Here is a 20,482-nt window from a genome sequence, read left to right as displayed (position 1 = left end):
TCCATCTCCGCAAATGGCAGCTGTACTCCAAAACCTGGTTTCATTGGAATATATTAATCCATTTCTTAGAAATTAAGGACCTCCTTGAAGCTGGTCCCAGTGGACAGTGAGTTTCTTTAACCCCTTCACACTATGGTTATTACTCCCTTCCTCTGTTTTACCTTCTTTTTTTTCACCCTTCTTGCCCCTTCTCGCTCTTTCCTAATCGCTTTCCTGGCTCCCCCCTTCTCCACAATAAGTAAATTGCAGCATCCTATTTTGGTTGAGGCCTCCTTTTATCCTGGGCACTCGCATTCTCACAGACTGTTGGCAAATGGCAACAGAGGTTGGCATGTAACCTTGTTTTCTGTAGTTTAATTCTGATTGATATTTCCTACATTTTACAGAGTCTAATGCCGTGTACACACGAGCAGACTTTTTGACGGACTTGATCCGATGGACTTTCGGCGGAGTTCTGACGGACTTTCCGAACGAACGGACTTCGCCACACACAAGCACACCAAAGTCCTACAGATTCGAACGTGATGACCTACGACTGGACTAGAATAAGGAAGTTCATAGCCAATAGCTGCCCTAGCGTCGGTTTTCGTCCATCTGACTAGCATACAGATGAACAGATTTTTTGCCCGGAGTCAAGTCCGTCGGAAAGATTTGAAACATGTTTTAAATCTAAAGTCCGTCTGATTTTTAGACAGCAAAGGTCCGATGAAGCCCACACACGATCGAATTGTCCGGCGGATTCGTTCCGTCGGACCTAGTCCGTCGAAAAGTCTGGTCGTGTATACACGGCATTACCCAGCCTCTTCCTGGGGTTATACCGCTTTGTTCTGTCCTTGCTACACATTTTCCTGTGTGTAACGCGACATGCAGCTAAAGCCTCCTATTCTGCAATAAGCCAGACTGAGTGTATTCTTGAAGCTTTACTAATAAAAGTGGGTGGGTGAAACTATTGGGGAAAAAACTAATAAGAGATAAATATTATCAGTATATGAAGTATACAGACATACAATGAATAAGCTTGGCTGTTGGTAGCGATAAGTAATTTTCACCAGCGATACTTCTTTTAGTCTCTAAGATGGAGTCTGAGTTCCCAGGATTCACCTATTTCTCTTCCTTAAGCCCCATACACACTATCAGATTTTCTGCTGAGTTTTTCCTTCAGATTTACCAAAACCATGTAGTGCAAGGGCCTGCCTGATTGCATACAAATTGAAACTCCTAAGGTTTTACCTCATATTATATGGTTTTGGTAAATCTGAAGGAAAAAAAATCAGCAGAAAATCTGATAGTGTGTATGGGGCTAAAGGAAGAGAAATAGGTGCATCCTGGGAACTCAGACTCCATCTTAGAGACTAAAAGCAGTATCGCTGGTGAAAATTACTTATCGTCACCAACAGCCTAGCTTATTCATTGTATGTCTGAGTGTGTATGGGGCTTTAGACTAAAGAATCATGGGAACTTTTGTTAAAGGTGAACAATTTCTAGTTTTAAAAAAACAGCAAATTTACCACTGACTCCATCTTGTGGTCCAATTTGATATTGCAGGCAAAACAACCTAATATCCTGCTAGAGACAGAACTCCCTTGGTATTATATATTTTCTACCAATATCTGAAAATGAGCCCGTATACACCTATAATTGTAGTATATGTTGCGGGCATATGTACAGCCTATTGGACACTGCTTTATTTAAATAAAGAATTAGTAAAAAATGAATTAAAGTAGTTTGTCACAGGTCCTCAATGCATTTAGTATGAAGATTTTAGATATTTCTCTTCTATATATGAAAATGTCACATGTATAATCTGCTTGATCCAACACAACAACATTACCACAGGAGGTCCAAAAACCCGACTTCTAAGCGTCATTTTGTTTATATAACAGCGGCTTTTGCCCTCCGTCTCCTATCGATCCATTCACCACATGGCACAAATGTGTAAGCTGTAAATATGTTTCCCTTATACTGCATCATTTATTTATGTTACACAATACAGACATCAACAGGGAAAATTGACAAAGGAAAGCGTTTAGCGCTCAGCTTTTGTAAGGCGTAAGTGCTGAAGGATTTTTTATTTATTTTTTCCAACAGCATCAACAAAATAAAAGCAGTAAAGTACAGACTTTTAAAGTGCACCCCAACTCAGGATTCAAGACACATTGACGCTTATCAAGAACTATACCTTATTTGTTGCCTATTACTAATACTACTGTCAGCAGCCTGGGCTGATCTGGCCTTGCCTGTTATGTGGCCATTTGTCTTTGGATGCTGGGACATAAAGTGCAATGATTCACTTGCTGCCTAGGCCAATTTTGATATTTCTCACATACATGTTAAAATCAGCATTTTTAACCCCCCAAACATTATTTTTATATATATATATATATATATATATATATATATATATATATATTATAAAAAAAATATTTTCCTGAAAGCAGAGGCCCTGGAGAATAAAAGGGTGGTTGTTGCTTTTTTTTTATGTTGCACAATATTCGCACAGCCATTTATCAAATGCAAATTTTCAGGAAAAAACACACTTTTTTGGGTAAAATCTAAAAGATGATGTTGTTCTGAGGAAATGGATACCAAACATGTCAAGATATGAATTTTCACACGTCCGTGAAATGGAGACAAACTGCGGTACCTGAAAATCTCCATAGGTGATGCTTTGAGCCTAAGTTCACACTAATGCGATGTGGGAAACACAGCAAATACTGTGCATTTCCTGCACTGCATTGAAATCACTCTGTTCATGCGATCTGCTGCGGGTCCCAATGTTAACCACGTAAAAACCGCCCATCGCATATATACTGCGGCAGGGCGGCTCTATTGCGTGAAACAACATAATTGTGCAATGTTTTTCGTGCACTAGATACTGTGGGCGCATGTGCCTGCTGCACGGCAGGGGAGCCAATCAACCACCTGCTATCACTCCACAGAGAGGCAGAACAGGGATCTGCCTATGTAAACAAGGCAGATCCCCGTTCTGACAGGGAAGTACACAGAGATCTTCTGTTCCTAGTAATCAGTAAGGATGAGCTCCGGCGTGTTCGCACACTTCACATGCAGAGCCCGCCAGGAAGTCGGCGCATAACTGCGCTAATCACAGGCAGTGAGACATTGCCCTGATGTGCGGCTGCAGAGATTGGGCAATGTCTCGCCTGTGATTAGCGCAGCGCTGCGCCGACTTAATGGTGGGCTTTGCATGTGGAGTGTGCGAACACACCGGAGCTCATCCTTGGTAATCAGGAACAGGGATCTCTGTGTTCTTCCTGTCAGTCCATCCCCCACATAGTAAGAAAATATTTGCAGGGATCACAGTTAATCCTTTGATCGCCCCTGATGTTAACCCCTTCCCTGCCAGTGTCATTTATACAGTGATCAGTGCATTTTCTTTAGCACTGTATTGGTGTCACTGGTCCCCAAAAAGTGTCACTTAGGGCCAGATTTGTCCACCTCAATCCCGCTAAAAATCGATGATCCCCGCCATTACTAGTAAAAACAATAAAAAATAAATAAAATCCTTAAATCTATCCCATAGTTTGTAGATGCTATAGCTTTTGCGCAAACTAATCAATATACGCTTATTGGGATTTTGTTTAACAAAAATATGTAGTAGAAAGAAATTACATTTTTTGTTTTTTAATTTTTTGGGATATATTTTAGAGCAGAAAGTGTGTGTGTATGTATATGTGTGTGTGTGTATGTGTATATATATTGTAAAAAAAAAAAAAAATTTATTTTTATTTTTTTTAATTTTCAAAATTGTCAGTCTTTTTTTGTTGATAGCGCAAAAAAAATTGCAGAGATGATAAAATACCACCAAAAGAAAGCTCTGTTTTGTAGGGAAAAAAAAGGACATCCATTTTATTTGGGTACAGCGTCGCACGCCTGTGCAATTGTTAGTTAAAATAACTCAGTGCCATATCGAAAAAAATGGCCTGGTCATTAAGGGGGTAAATCCATTTGGGGGGCTGAAGTGGTTAAATTAACGATTCCCCAAAACAGCTTACAAAATGCAGTGCAAGTGGCAGAATTGGAATGCATGGGTCTGAGCACCTTTTATATGATGCGATTTTGGGGCGGAAAAAAAAAAGGGGTCCTGCACTATTTTGGAGCAGATGCGGTGCGATTTGAGCCATACAAAATGAATGGCTCAAAAGGAACCTCACAGACATCTCATGTGACTTGCACAGGAATGCGGTGCGATTGCAATGCGAATCACATGCGGTGTCCCTCATAGCACAAGTGTAAAAGCCCTTTCAGATTACCAGTTTAGGCCTTATGCACACAGGATGTTTATTTAACGCTCCTAAAAGCCAGCAGCGTTTTTGCAGAAAAAAATGCCTGCCGCTTGTAAAAGGAGCTTTAAGGAGCTTTTACAGGCATCAAACTCTTGAACGTTAATTCATTTCATTGGCTAGAATAAATAGTTTATTCTGGCCATTGAAATGAATTAATGCTCAAGCGCTAAACACATCTAGCGTTTAGGCGTGTTTAGCAGCGTTTAGCAGCGTCAAGCATTTTTTTGCCCAAACTCTGCAGCTCCTAGACGCACTGGAGTGGGTTTTTCTTCCCTGCCACTAAACACCGCTAAAAGCCTATAGGGGTGATTTACAAAAGCTGTGCGCCATCAGTAGAGGCGCACGCAAGGCGCAACACACATTTTCAAAATGACGAAATGGTGTGCCAATAACAGAGCGCAAAGCCATGTTATGGCTGATCGGTGTAGTGTTTTAGGGGTTTTAAGTAATCTTCAGGCCTAAAATGACTTTTTAAATAAAAAAAGTAGAAAAAAGATCAAAAATGTCTGACAGCAAAAGGGTTGGGTTATTGTTTGAAGTTGGTTTAAAAATGAATGTTACCAAACACAGCGATTGAAAATACGTTTTATCTTTTTACATTTCAGATTTGTGTTTACAACAAAGAATGTTTCAGGATGAAGCCCTTGTTACATCTGCTGCATCTGACAGTCTGTGGACTCACTCCATGTTTTCTCTGATCCCAGGATGGATGAAGAGGGCGCTATTTAAACGAGCCGCACCCCAATCCCAGGTATGCCGATAACAAGAACGAATGATGTATATCTGCCCAAAGATTTGTACGTATTTCTAAACCTTCCGATCTTAGGAATTGCACAGCCCTGCTAGACAGCTCAGCCAGGTTGTCAACCTCACTTTTCTCTACTGCTGTTGGGCAGTACACTACAGTATGGTCACCTCCCAAACCTTAGCCTGTGTGCAAAGGAGCAGAAGCAGACTGCTAAGGTTATCCCTTTCCTCCTTTACTACCATGTTCATGCAGCAGAGGCTGCTTGGCTTCTAGGGCGACTTGTGTACAAATCGCCTGTTGGAAAATGATCTCTCGATCAGCACAACTGGCTATAGCCTGCGGCGCTGATCAGTGTATTCTGGCAGCAGGGAAGTCTCCGCTGTCAGAATACAATATCACAGCAGCAAGAATTCCCTCGTCTACATGGAGCGTGTGAATGGGAAAAGCAAGTCTTTTTATTTTGTTCACCCTGCTGGTTGAGCGAGAAAAAGATGACTTGTGTGCCCAGCCTTAGGGTGGCAACTCTGTGTCTATGTCTGCCAGTTCTCCTGCCTTATCACCCTGTCACACGACCTTCTCATGAACACTACAAGTGGATGTTTCAAGACACATTATGCAGGAATGAACCACTGTTGTCACCATCAGAAAACCGGGGCTTTGAGAAATGCCACGCAGCCATAGCTGGAGTGCTTGTGGGCAGGAAATGGCTGCAAAGAGGATGCAGGAAATCAGCAGCAGTGATATACAATAAAGGATGAAAAAGAAGGTGAAAAGAGTATTGTATAAAAAAATAAATAAAAAAATCTAGCAATGTTTTCATGATTCAGTGAGTGTTTTAAAAAATTGGACTAAATCTCAAGCTCAGAAGGAGTTTGTTTAGCCCTGTAAATACCTCTCTTATTATAAATTATAAAGGTGCATCTAGTTTTCATTGCCCCAGGCGCACTCCAGTCTTACAGCAACCCTGGAGCCATTCTGTTGCCTCGAGTGCTGAGTGTGCTGGTCTCTCTAGTTCAGCTGTTAGTTAACGGACCTGTGAAGTATCAGAGCAGTTCCTGCTATTTTGTTATCCCAATTTGTATTTTTTTTTTACCCGCCTTCAGTAGAATGCGGATAACATTTCTCCATTTGCAACTTAGAAACACATTTATTTGTTATTGCAGCTTTTCGGTCAGGGAACTGCATCCTTTGAGACCCCCCGGAGGCATCCAGATAGCTATTCCCTACCAGCTGGTCATAGGATTGCTCTCTGTATTTTCTGACTTCTTTCATAGTTGTCATGCTGCTAATAGGATTGTGAACTCAGAGTCAAAGCAGCAGTATGGGATTGATGTGCTGTGTCAGATCTCCGTGCACCTTAATAACCAAGATCACGGTATAAGAGAAGATTATATGGCCGTATTTTGGAAAGGGAATGAACTTGTTGCACTGTATCCATGATGAGTAACAATGCCATTCTTAAAGAGCCACTCTTATGTATTCTCTCAGTGTGTTTGAGAAAATTGTGCTAAAAAGCTGCAGGAGTAGACTTTCCTTCTGTCCTTCTCCTGGGCTGCAGGAGTAGGCTGTCCTTCTCCCAGGCTGCAGGAGTAGGCTGTCCTTCTCCCGGGCTGCAGGAGTAGGCTGTCCTTCTCCCGGGCTGCAGGAGTAGGCTGTCCTTCTCCCAGGCTGCAGGAGTAGGCTGTCCTTCTCCCGGGCTGCAGGAGTAGGCTGTCCTTCTCCCGGGCTGCAGGAGTAGGCTGTCCTTCTCCCGGGCTGCAGGAGTAGGCTGTCCTTCTCCCGGGCTGCAGGAGTAGGCTGTCCTTCTCCCGGCTGCAGGAGTAGGCTTTCCTTCTGTCCTTCTCCTGGCTGCAGGAGTAGGCTTTCCTTCTGTCCTTCTCCCGGCTGCAGGAGTAGGCTTTCCTTCTGTCCTTCTCCCGGCTCCAGGAGTAGGCTTTCCTTCTGTCCTCCTCCCAGCTGCAGGAGTAGGCTTCCCTTCTGTCCTTCTCCCGGCTACAGTAGTAGGCTGTCCTTCTGTCCTTCTCCAGGTTGCAGGAGTAGGCTTTCCTTCTGTCCTTCTGGCTGCAGGAGTAGGTTTTCCTTCTGTCCTCCCGGCTGCAGGAGTAGGCTGTCCTTCTGTCCTCCTCCCGGCTACAGGAGTAAGGATTCCTTCTGTCCTTCTCCTGGCTGCAGGAGTAGGCTGTCCTTCTGTCCTTCTCCCGGCTGCAGGAGTAGGCTGTCCTTCTGTCCTTCTCCTGGCTGCAGGAGTAGGCTGTCCTTCTGTCCTTCTCCTGGCTGCAGGAGTAGGCTTTCCTTCTGTCCTTCTCCCGGCTGCAGGAGTAGGCTTTCCTTCTGTCCTTCTCCTGGCTGCAGGAGTAGGCTTTCCTTCTCCCAGCTGCAGGAGTTGGCTGTCCTTCTGTCCTTCTCCCGGCTGCAGGAGTAGGCTGTCCTTCTCCCGGCTGCAGGAGTAGGCTTTCCTTCTGTCCTTCTCCCGGCTGCAGGAGTAGGCTTTCCTTCTGTCCTTCTCCCGGCTGCAGGAGTAGGCTTTCCTTCTGTCCTTCTCCCGGCTGCAGGAGTAAGCTGTCCTTCTATCCTTCTCCTGGCTGCAGGAGTAGGCTTTCCTTCTGTCCTTCTCCCGGCTGCAGGAGTAGGCTTTCCTTCTGTCCTTCTCCCGGCTGCAGGAGTAAGCTGTCCTTCTATCCTTCTCCTGGCTGCAGGAGTAGGCTTTCCTTCTGTCCTTCTCCCGGCTGCAGGAGTAAGCTGTCCTTCTATCCTTCTCCTGGCTGCAGGAGTAGGCTTTCCTTCTGTCCTTCTCCTGGCTGCAGGAGTAGGCTGTAGAACTTTCTTTTGGCGGTATTTGATCGCCTCTGTGGTTTTTATTTTTTGCGCTATAAACAAAAAAAAGTGACAATTTTGAAAAAAAAACACAATATTTTGTACTTTTTGCTATAATAAATATCCCCATTTTTTTTTCTCAATTTAGACCGATATGTATTAGTTTACATATTTTTGGTAAAAAAAAACAAAAATTGCAATAAGCGTATATTGATTGGTTTGTGCAAAAGTTATAGCGTCTACAAATTAAGGGATAGATTTATAGCATTTCTATTATTACTATTTTTTTACTAGTAATGGCAGCGTTCTGTGATTTTTATCAAGACTGCGACATTATGGCAGACACATCGGACACTTTTGACACATTTTTGGGACCACTGGAATTTATACAGTGATCAGTGCTATAAAAATGCAATGATTACTGCACAAAATTGTCACTGGCAGTGAAGGGGTTAACACTAGGGGGCGATTAACTGTGCTCCCTGTGTGTGTTTTTAACTGTAGGGGGAGGGGACTGACTAGAGGGGATGACAGATCGTGGTTCCTAGCTATTAGGAACTCGGGGTCTGTCATTCCTTGCAGAACAGGAATTTGTGTGTTTACAAACACACGTCCCTGTTCTGCTTCTCATGCCTGTGATCGCTCGTGGCCGGCGGTCATCGCGACCGTCGGCCACGAGCATCCACACCCCCATAGTGCAGCGGGCACGTGCACATGCCTGCTATCCCGATCCTGCGAGCCGACATATAGCTCCGGCAATTTGCGGGATCGTGCCGACCTGCCGTCGTATAATGACGGTAGCTGGTTGGAAAGCGCTTTCACAAAAATACCTGGAAGCTGATTGATTTCTATGCAGAGCTGCACCAGATTTTGCACGCTCCAGTTTTTTTGTTTTTGTTTCTTTAATCTTGGAAATGTATGCAGTGGAAGTGCTCTCCGCTGGCGGAGTCTTACACCCTTTTTTTTTTCTCTTTTTAACCCTGTATCACTGTAAAGTAGAATTTTTTTATTAATAAAAAAGCCTGAAAATACCTTTTCCCCTCTGAGTAATTGCCCTAACTGCCCTTCTCGCTAGTGCAGAACATGTCCCTAAAGTTGGCCATACATCAGTAGATTTCTTTAATTCAGCCTGCAGGCTGAACAAAATAAATCTAGCATGTTCCTCCTTTTTTGCAAAAAACTCACTCCTGGACGAATCCCCCACCTCCGATTCTGACGGTCAGCCCCACTGGCTGTTAAAATTCCTGAAGAGTCCCTGCATCTGATTGGATGCAAGCACTGCTTGGCCAACACATTTTTACCAGCCTCCTTCTATTTTTCAGTCAAAGGATGTCAGGCGGTATGATGCCAGTAGGGACACCCACTGACCGAATTTCAAACTGCTTATTAGGAATGGGCCAAAATTATTGTATGGCCAGCTTTAAAGGAGGGTGGGCAGCCCTGGGTTGAGAATGCTGGTACAACTGAGTTCCAGTCACTCCCCCGCCCCCCACCATGACAAAGGTCTTCAGAGACTTTTATCAGACTAATGTCAGATTATGGAGTATACATGGTCAAACTCTGGTGTCTTGGACAGCATCGTATTTAGACTTATCTGCATACTTGTTCTTGGTCAGTGTCTCCGTCAGCATGGCAGTTGGCATTTAGTAGTAGATAATAAAGGCAGCCTCTTGTGCTTTGTTGTCCACACTCCACACATATGCATCCATAGGCGGCAGAGGTTTCCTGTGCTAAGAACATCCTTACTATGCACTCCCAACACAGTGATCAGTCCAGGTCTCTAGTAATGATTGGTAGCTGACACTCAAATACAGCTCTGCTGCTTTACCCTGAATCTTGGTAGATTCCACTTGCCTCACTTGCATATTCGTACAGCCTTTTCCAATTCCTGGCAGAAAGAATGGCTAGTTGGGGGCTGAGGGGTGTACAACTGGTGGCTAGTTGGGGGCTGAGGGGTGTACAACTGGTGGCTAGTTGGGGGCTGAGGGGTGTACAACTGGTGGCTAGTTGGGGGCTGAGGGGTGTACAACTGGGTTTGGGGCCTGGAACAGCAGGGTCCTTGTCCTCTGGGCACAAAGCTGCAGTTTAGAAGATGCCATCTGGGTCCCAGCTCCACTTAGAGCTAGGGGACCCATGTCCAGAGTTCTTGAAATCAGTTGAAGGAAGTCCACAGAGGATCTAACCTGAAGACGCTCAGTATGGAAGCTGACTGGTACTGCAGGAAACATTCAAGTACCCAGGGCACAGTGAGTACAAGCTGAAAAGATCATATAGACTGTCCTTGACAACCTTTGGGAAAGCTAATTGAAATTTTTGCCACCTCAGGTCTTACTTTTGCAATGGAGTCCTCTGAGGTGTAGTTCACTAGTCACTAAAGAGACAATGCAGTTAGAGAGTGTCCTCCATTACCTTTTGTACTAGTTCTGTAGTATTCCTAGGTTCACAATGCACCCTACCCAAGTTTAATAAACAATAAATCTAAAAAAAAGACACTTTATGCCTGATTCTAGTGAAGAGAGACTGGGAAAATGTGTGCCTGGCTGCTTGCACTTACTGGGGAATAGAACTTGGGACAAATAGTGGTACCCATTGGAGGGAGGGGGTCTGTGCACTACAGGTTCACAGCCAGCTTTAGAAGGATCATCAATACCCTGATGTTGGAGTATAGGCACACCATGCCTCCATCCAGCGTTCCCAATCAGACAGTGTATTGGCTTTCGTTCCATGATTGTTACCTTTGACTACAGAGTTTAACATTTATCTCCACTTGTTTTTGACCCTACCCCCAACCCCCCCCCCCCCTTTCCACTACATCTACCTTTTTATCTGTGGTCCTTCTGCTCAGTCCAGTTCCTTGAAGGTGGTGTGTCTTTCCTCCTTGACTGATTGGCAGTTATACATTAGTGCAGAGGTTCCCAGGGATGTGTACATAACATACTGGGCTCCCAAGTGTGTGGACATAACATCCTGGGCTTGCAGAAGTGGTCTGAATGATGTTGGCTGGCATTCAACACTGAAGATCAGTGACAGTATTGGTTGAACGGGATGGACTTGTGTCTTTTTTCAACCAGACTAACTATGTAACTGACAGCAGCTGAACGGAGTGGACTTTTTGTAGGGGACGACTTTCCGAATGAAGGCCAAGTACTGCAATGAAAGCTGTATTTAAAATTTTTATATATTTTCATCTTCAGGGCACCATTTTTAGAAACCATCAATGGGCCCTAGAGTTCTGCTTTAAACTTTGTTTTGGCTCCAGGCACCTCTAGAAATCTTCTGCTCCTTAAGATATCAATATTATTATTATAAGTTGGTGTGGGGATGGGGTTCCATGATTCTATTCTATCACATATACTGACCTAGCACGCTACACTGTCTGCTCCATGGTAATGATGTTCTTCTCCATGTTGCTTCACATTTTCACCTTTCTCCTGAGACATGTTCTACTTTTCCATGTTCGCAGTACTCGGGCATTTTATGACAGACATTCATGTGCGTTATGCCAACATCTTTCACACAGCTCACTGAGCCTTGATATAGATTTCAGGGGACATTTATCATACTAGTGTCGGTTGAAAGCTAGGCACGTTCGGAGCTTTATCTACATTGTTTTTCCCCAAAGTATGATCTTTTTTTCTGAAGGGCATGTGTTAATTCATTCACATGTAGATACACAGATGCATATATGCCATATTCATAATGCTCAACTGCACACTTAATGCAGCAAATCTAATTGGCAAATTTTCCCATTTTTAGTATAGTATAAAAATACAAATATCAACTATTGTCTTTTTTTTTTATTTACTGGTAGTAATACAGAGAAATGCTCTGTACCTTCCATGTTAACAAACCTTTGGCAGTGGCTAAGCTGCCATTATGTATAGTCAGGGTTTTTTTTTCAGCAGGAACTAGGGGGAACTCAGTTCTACCACCTCTGGCTCTGGTCTTCTGCTCCCTGCTCAGCGCTATCACTTGGTAACACTGAAGTCCAGCTTCTGCGTTTACAAGTGATAGCTTAGCATAGCGTAAATCCCACTGAGTGCCGAACAGGGACAAGGGAGATACAGAAGAGGTGCCTAGGGTTCAGTGCAGTCATGGGCAGGAGAGGGTGCGTGGTATGCTGCACCTCTGTGGTCTCCATTTCTCCCTGGTGACCACCAGTTGTTGATGCTCCTACTGCATACTCTCCCTTGCAGGTGACTGTAGTATAGTATAGTATGCTGGGAGGTACTACAGCTGGGTAGGTGTTTCAGATTAATATTGCAACAAAGGTAAGATATATGACAGATGGTGGAGCTTTTAAGGAGGGGGGAGAAGATGAGGGTGGAGGGAGGTGGTTGTATGCAGAGGGAAGAGCTACTATTTGATGCCTTTTGGCAGGTATGTGTGTGTGGCGGGCATGGTTGAGTTCCTGCACCTATTCTCTGAGAAAATAAACCCTGTGTACAGTAAAGTATTGTTGGTGTTCTTCACAGATTTGTTTCCAGCCAGACTTGCATGGGGACGGGGGGAGGCACATGGGGTTTAATAAACTGAATCAAAAAACTGTGCTCAGTGCTTTAAATTATGGTACGTATATGGAGTGATGGTATCACCACAGCGGCAATCTATAGCATGAAATACCAAACCGCTAATTAAACATTTAGAAACCTAGTTGCACTGTGTGATTAAAGCTTATAAAACATACATTGTGTTCATCAAAGATGCTAAAGTTGTGAAAACTCCAAAGTTGTAAAAAGATAATTAATTAAGTCCACAAATGAAATCCTAAGGCCATTACACCTCATCAGAGAAATTGAGCAACAGAGTGGGTCAATGAACCCTGATCTTCCAAAAAAAAACTTATCTCCACTTCTCTTCTCTAGCTTTCCTTTTTCTTCTTACTTTTAGCTATACTTTTCTCTCTCATCACTACTGCTCTGCATTGGCCCTTTCCGGTGTACTATACTATCACATAGTGTCCTCCATCGGATAGTGTCCGCTGTGTACTGCGCATGCAGGCCCCAAGTTCTAGGAGGTCTGACATAGCATGGAGATGTAAAACAATGGGTCATCCGATCAAAGGACATCAAACGGCACTTCACATTTAGATGAGACTGTATTGTCCTCCTCTATCTCTAGGTGGCTTAATCAAGAAGAGAGACCTCCATTAGTGTTTTACTATTTCAAATGTAATAAATGAAGATTAAAAAACGACTTACAAATTGCTTATCTCGTAATCATACAAAGCATAAGAAAACGCTGCTGGTGCCAGCTCCAGCAAAGCATGGGCGAGGTCAGTGCAAGCTTCGCCCCGCCCCGAGGTACGCTTAGTCTAAACAGATGTTTTCAAGGGGATCAGCTTCAAGCTGGTCCTTCGGAGGTCTCTATTCTTGATTGAGCCGAGAGATACAGGAGGAGGACTATACAGTCTCATCCCGATGTGGAGTGCAGTTTGATGTCCTTTGATCAGATCACCCATTGTTTTACATCTTCATGCCATGTCAGACCGCTTATACCCGGGGGTCAGTCTTTCAGGATGAACACCGGTGGCGGGCTCACTGATCGCAATTTGTTGCTTTCACATTCATGAATGATGGACATTATCCTCCTCCAATGGCCACCTGCCATTGTAGCGTGCCTGCCCCCCCCCCCATTGAGCTGACCCCAAAGAACCCTGACATGTTACCTTGTACTAAACATGCATCCTCAGCAAAACTGATCTAAGCCAGAACATGGCAACCCTTGTAGCCAGGAAGCCTCAGTAACATGACTGTCAAATACCTCACGGGCACCTCCTTACTTTAGGTCCCACCACAACAGATTGGCATCTTTACTGGGCTTTCTCACCAGTCCTCTGTAAAAACTGCAGTCTATTGTTACATAAGCAGCTATAGCCTGTCCCCTGTCAGCATGCTGCAGAGTGGGACCCTTGCTTTCTCTTGGGAAGAGATACAACATGTTCCCTGCTGAGTCAGAGCCAGAGCACTCCTGTCAGCAAGAAGCATGAGCTTTGCTGGTTGCAGAGCTATAGGTTCAACTTAAAGGGATTGAAGTAAATGCAGATTTAAAAAAAAACAAACAAACGTGTTATTCTTGCCTGCTTTGTGCAATGGTTTTGCTCAGAGCAGCCCCTATCGTCCTCTTTACGGGTCCCCCTTCTGTTCTCTGAGCTCCTCTCCCCTGTCAAGTGCCCTCATAACAAGCCACCTGCTATGGGGGCACTTGTGTGTTCTTGCTCCTGAGCCATCTGTATGCATTTAAAGTGTTACTAAACCTAAAAACATTTTTTACCTTAAAGTGGTTGTATACCCTTTTTTTTTTCTATTTTTACCTACAGCTAAGCCAATAATAAGGCTTACCTGTAGGTAAAATGAATATCTCCAAAACCTGTACGGTTTAGGAGATATTCACTTTGCATGCACCACTGACAACAGTGGCGCATGCGCTGTGAAGGTCTGGCAGACGCTGCCGGAACCTTGGCAGAATTTTTTTTTCCATGCGCATGTGTGGGAGTGACGGCATCGTGGCTCCAGCCACTCACAGCAGCGTAGCCGTGAACCCGGAAGACATGCCGAGGGGAAATATCAGCTGCCGACACCTTGTTCTATGGTAAGTATTTCATAACGAGCTAGTATGCGATGCATACTAGCTCATTATGTCTTTTGCCTTACAGGATTAAAAAAAAAAAATAATAATAATAATTTTGTGCGGGTATACAACCGCTTTAATGGTAAAAAATGCATTAAGGTAAAAAAAAAAAAAATTCAGTGTCCCTGTGCCCCTCCTTCCCTGTGAAAGGGGAAGTGAGGGAAGAAGAGATCAGCGCTGTGCAGTGCTGCATCTTTTCTCCCCTTCCTCTTTGCACTTCATTTGAGCAGCAGGAGCCATTGGCTCTTGTTACGATCAATCAGAGGAAGTGGGGGGTGGGCCTAAGTCCCACTGTGTAAGTCTATCACGTTCTGTACGTCGCCCTTTAAGAGGCGGTCTGCGGGCCCGCGTGTGCCCACCAGGAGCTTTGTGAGCGCGATTGCGGGTCCTGGGGACTCGATGTCCGTGGGCATACCCGCAATCGTCTCACGGAGAGGAAGAACAGGGAGATGCTAATGTAAACAAGCATTTCCCCGTTCTGCCTAATGACACTGTCACTGATCACCGTTCCCTGTTATCGGGAGCGATGATCAGTGTTGTGTCACACACAGTCCCCCCCCCAGTTAGAATCACTCCTTAGGACACACTTAACCCCTACAGTGCCACTTAGTGATTAACCCCTTCGCTACCAGTCACATTTACACAGTAATTAATGCATTTTTAATTGCACTGATCGCAGGATAAATGTGAATGGTCCCAAAATCGTGCCAAAAGTGTCCGATCTTTTCCGCCATAATGTTGCAGTCACGATAAATGTTGCTGATCGCTGCCATTACTAATACAAATTCCATAAAACTATCCCCTGTTTTGTAAACGCTATAATTTTTCCACAAACCAATCAATAAATGCTTATTGCGATTTTTTTTTTTTTACCAAAAATATGTAGAAGAATATGTATCTTCCGAAACTGAAGAAAAAAATGTTTTTTATATATTTTTGGGGATATTTATTATAGCAAAAAGTAAAAAATAATGTGTTTTTTTTTTTTTTCAAAATTGTCACTATTTTTTGTTTATAGCGCAAAAAATAAAAACCGCAGAGGTAATCAAATACCACCAAAAGAAAGCTCTATTTGTGGGGAAAAAAGGACATCAATTTTGTGTGGGAGCCACGTCACATGACCGCACAATTGTCAGTTAAAGCAACACAGTGCCGAATAGCAAAAAAATGCTCTGGTCTTTGGCCAGCCAAATGGTCCAGGGCTTAAGTGGTTAAAGCCATACTTTTTTGTATTAGGGAAAAGTCACATTTTTATTTCTCGCTGTGACCCCACTGGAGACTTTCTCATTGCTGGCTTTGCGAGACAAGGACAAGAAACCTGGTCAGAATGTGTTTTTATTTTTGTCTGTGTCTCCGTTGGAGATATCTACTTCTACCTTTAAGCTTTACTTCAATCAGACTTGAGATCTAAACCTAAACATTATTTTTTCAATTGAAGCTGTAATTATGAATGATTGTAATTACCTACCTCTTCTGTGGCCAAGAGGTATGACAAGGATGGAGTCCTTGTGACATGTTTGAGATTGTTGATCTGCTGTGTCCCCATGTATGCTCCGTGCAGCCTTTCCTTACATGATGGAACCCTTGAAATCATTGTCCAGTCTGAGGGTCGGTGCACACCACAAAAATGCACTCCACATCTGTTCCGTATGCATTTCTGCTTGCGCATTTTTAATGCTTTTTTGATGTGTTCCAGTGTGTTTTTCGGTCCATTTTTGATGCTTTTTTCCTGTTTTTTCCCCACTATACTAGGGTCCAGTGCGTTTTTGATGCGTTCCAGTGCATTTTTTTTTTCCAAGGTGTTTATTACATTTTCAATAAATTTGCAAGGTTACAGAAAAGGTACAAGAATACAAGGAACGTGACCAATGATTTGGTTATAAGAGTTCACAAACCTTGCCTAGATGAGATCAGATTATATCACTTTTTAAAGAAAAAAAAAAAAGACAGAGAAAGAAAGAAAAACAGTATACCTGCAATATTGAGTATAGACAAATGAAATCCTAAGTGTCTTAACTGTTGGGGATTGGAAGACTGCACTTGGGGGGTTCAGTATAGGTCAAACAAGTAAACCGGAGCATACCACCCCGTGACCCAGACACCCCTATCGGGATCATACTGTGAATGGGTGGGGGCATTTGTTATCTGCAGAGGTTATCTCGTCAGTATTTGTTTACTAATAGGGTTGTATGAGCCCCCCTTTGTCTGTAGGGTTGTATGTGTGGCCAAAACCTGTCGCTGGGCAGCCCTTCAGAGGTGTTCATCACAATATGTTATCTATTGTGTCCCTATCACAGGAAGTTTATAGAATGTCAGGTTTTAAGTTAGCCAATGAGGTGCCAGGATTTGTTTTGGAAGGGGAGGAGAAAGAGGGTAGGAAGAAGGCGGCGGGGGCATGAGTATCGTTTTGTCGTTTTTCCCTGTGTTCTAAATTTGTGAATTGTTTTGGAGGTCATGAAAATCAGCGGAGTCACTAAAGTTTTCCGAAATTTTGTTGGATTCTCTCTAGCTTGGTGTTATAGGTTCTCCATTTCCACTGTTTTCTCTATGCGCTTAATCCATTCAGCAACTTTAGGGGGGTTATTGCTTATCCAGTGGATTGGTATACGTTGTTTTGCCGCGTTGATGAGGTGCAAGGTGATGGATTTTTTGTATGCTGAGTGAGGTCCAGTGCGTTTTTAATAATACTTTTTACTGCGTTCCAGTACAGTCCAGGGCAGGAAAAATGCAGCATGTTTTACTTTTTTTTTTCTGGAACTGAAAAGCCCTGCAACTGACTGCACTGGTGTGAACTATGCCATTGGAAATCATATAACCTACTTTCTCTTAAGTTCACCGACTGAAGCAGCTCGTTTCTTAGACCATCGGGTTGTTATGCCACCTTCAGGAGAGGACTAGGCACAACATGTTAACATGTATAACAAAACCAGAACTTTCTAGTTCCGCCCAAGGAGCAGTCCCTTAGGCAACAACCCCCCAGCCTGCTACTGCAGCCTCAGTACGTCAACAAGCAGTAGAACGTAAAAAAATAGGAGGGGCGGGTGCTGTGTCATTCGGTGAACTACAAAGAAAAGGATTTTACAGTGAGTACAAAAAATCCTATTTTCCCTTACGTTCACTGACTGACACAGCTCCTTTCTTAGACCATCGGGACATCCCCATCCAGTGCCAAAACGAGGGGTGGGAAAAAGCATAAAAACTTCACCCACAATGGCATGTGGGAAACAGTACAAAACTTCACCCACAAAAAACACAGTGTGGGAACAGCATAGAACTTTTACCCACAAAAAAACAGAGTGCTCCTCATCTGGGAGTCATTACCTTACAAACCGCCTCAACTTGCGGTAACAAATGCAACAGTGCATTTACTTAAAAGCAACTGTGTTTTTTGTCAAAAAAAATGATATTTTTTTTTAGAGCAATTGCAAATTACACGGCCGGCCTGCAAAACTGCAGCCAAAACCGGCATCAGCCGATGTGCTGACATCTACCTTGTAGAATTTTGTAAAGGTGTGAATAGACGACCAAGTCGCCGTTTTACACACTTGAGCGACAGACGCTTGGTGTCAGAAGGCCCAAGACGTTCCAATTGCCCTGGTGGAGTGGGCCGTGACCAGAAAGGGGGGCACCTGCCCCTTCTAGGCATATGCCTGTACCTGTACTGATCCACCTGGAAATGGTGGCCGACGAGACTGCCATGCTTTTTTTCAGACCAGCCACCAAAACAAACAAGGAGTCTGACTTCCAAAAGGGAGCCGTAGCAGACAAATACACCCTCGGAGCCCGAACCACATCCAGGGAATCGAGGGCCACCTCCTTAGGATGTGTCGGTTTAGGACCCAGAGATGGTAACACAATGTCTCATTGATGTGGAACGCCGAAACCACCTTCGGCAGAAAAGAAGGTTGTGGACGCAACACCACCTTATCCTTGGGGATAACCAGATAGGGCGACTTGCAAGACAAGGCTGCCAGTTCCGAAACCCTCCTGGCCGATGTAATGGCCACTAGGAAAAACACTTTCTGGGAAAGAGTCAACAGAGGGATCTCTCTGATATTTTCAAATGGTAGTTTCTGAAGAGCCGATAACACCAGGTTCAGATCCCACGGGGGTAACGGTGAATGCACCAGAGGAAATACATGTCAGACCCCTTGAACAAAAGTGCTCACTAAAGAGTGAGACGCCCGGGGTCACTGAAAAAAAGACAGCCAAAGCTGATATTTGTCCTTTAATGGTGCTTAAAGCCAATTTCTGGTCTACTCCTTGCTGTAAAAACGAGGCTGCAGGAGGCAGGCTGGGGACTTGTTACCTAAGGTATTTACATGAGTGTACTATAGCGGACACCTGTGCGAGAGCCGTGTTTACCCATGTGGGGATTCACAAGTGTTCCATATATCCCCCGAGCAGGTAGTCCCTTTCATGTCCATTGGGACTATAGTTGCCACCTCATCCCTTTAAACCTGAACACATATTAATTACACAGGTTCTGAGGCTAATTTAATGCTGAAAAGGCATCAAGTGAGTTTAATTACTACCTTAATCAGCCAGAGAACCTGTATAGTTAATATGTGTTCTGTTTTAAAGGGATGAGGTGGCAATAATTGGGACACAGCGGCTGCAAAGACAAAATTGCTGCTCCCAATTTGACATCCATGCTGGCGCACAGCCTCGAATGCACACTCAAAACCACGATAATAGTACCTCTCGAATGCCCCCCCCAAACTTTTGTCAGTCGGATCAGCATGTGAAGAGATTGGCGCAAGGATTGGCTTGTCAGGCTCTGGTAAAGTTCACAAAAAATGGTGACCGTTTGCCACACCAACTCCCTGTTGTGTAAATGTGAATGAGATGGGTAAAAGATGGCTTCAGCTCCTGTTCTCCAGCTGTAGAGAACCCCTCAGACGCGTTTCACCCCTTTCTGGAACTTATATAGCGGCCTTTGCGATGAAGGCCTGAAAAGGGCGAAGTGTGTCTGAGGGGATCTCTACAGGTGGAGAACAGGAACTGAAGCCATCTTTTACCCATCTCATTCTCATTTATGCAACAGTAAGTCGGTGTCTGTGCACGGTTGTTGCAGTCTATCCAAACGCACACTATCTGCGTATGGGGCTAAGCACCCGTCTCACACCGTTGTCTAATTGGAAAAAGCTGCTGTATCCATGCAACCACTGCGCCCCAATAGCCATAACTGGGACAGCTTGAGTCAAACACCTCTGAAAAGTGGTCCCAGCTTTAATAGATTTTCATAGGAGCATCAGTGCTTGCCGCACATGTGAATGAGCCCTTAGTTTGTGGCTGCACTGACTTGCTTCCTTTCCCAGTTAGCCTGCGTTCACATTGACTGCGGCTTTGAAATTGTGTGACTTCATCTGAAATCGCACAATTTCAAAGCTGAATCTCAGTGCGAATTTGAAGACATCTGTGTGGCTTCATGCACAAATATCTATTCTCGTTCAATATTTTTATTGAGTTTTTTATTAAGTTTCATCAGTATAGCAAAACATCGTGATAACAAATATCCCCATCCGGAAGCCAACATGGCCCTTCGGTAGGGTTTAACAAAAACAAAATTTAACAAGATAACTGTGTGCCAATGTAACAATGAAAATATAACATACATCAGTGATACCTGATTCCTTGAAGGTTCAAGTCACGCCCGAAAGTGCTAAAAGTAGCGCATGTACTAGTTTTTCAAATTGGTGTGGCACCGCAAAGTCGGCGTTGCACCAATTTGAACAGTTCATTTGCCAGCAATAGGATGTGACTTGTCATGCAGTTTGACCTGGAAAATCGCATGACAAGTCACTCCAATGTGAACGGCGGCTAAAAGACGTCTCCAAAATTTTGGTGTTCTATCCATTCCCCACTCTGTTGAAAATGAAAAGTTTATTCTGCAGAGATACTTTGCCTATAAATCCAACTTCCACTTTCCATAAAGCTTTCCATAAAAAACACAGATTAATAGGAATACCTGCACTCATCATTT

At 43.9% G+C, this 20,482-nt stretch overlaps 1 protein-coding gene across 1 annotated transcript in view; it reads left to right on the top strand.

Moving 5' to 3' along the window:
* Positions 1–20,482, top strand: part of EVC2 (EvC ciliary complex subunit 2) — a 287,368-nt gene that overhangs the window by 29,649 nt on the left and 237,237 nt on the right. The window contains exon 3 of the mRNA XM_077477799.1: positions 4,910–5,055. Coding sequence (XP_077333925.1) covers positions 4,910–5,055 — 146 coding nt within the window. The remainder of the gene's footprint in view (positions 1–4,909; positions 5,056–20,482) is intronic.

This window comes from Lithobates pipiens, unplaced genomic scaffold, assembly GCF_037356315.1.
Source record: "Lithobates pipiens isolate NorthernLeopardFrog02 unplaced genomic scaffold, aLitPip1_a1.2 Scaffold_13, whole genome shotgun sequence".
Lineage (NCBI taxonomy): Eukaryota > Metazoa > Chordata > Amphibia > Anura > Ranidae > Lithobates > Lithobates pipiens.
This window is presented reverse-complemented; position numbering and strand designations above follow the sequence as displayed.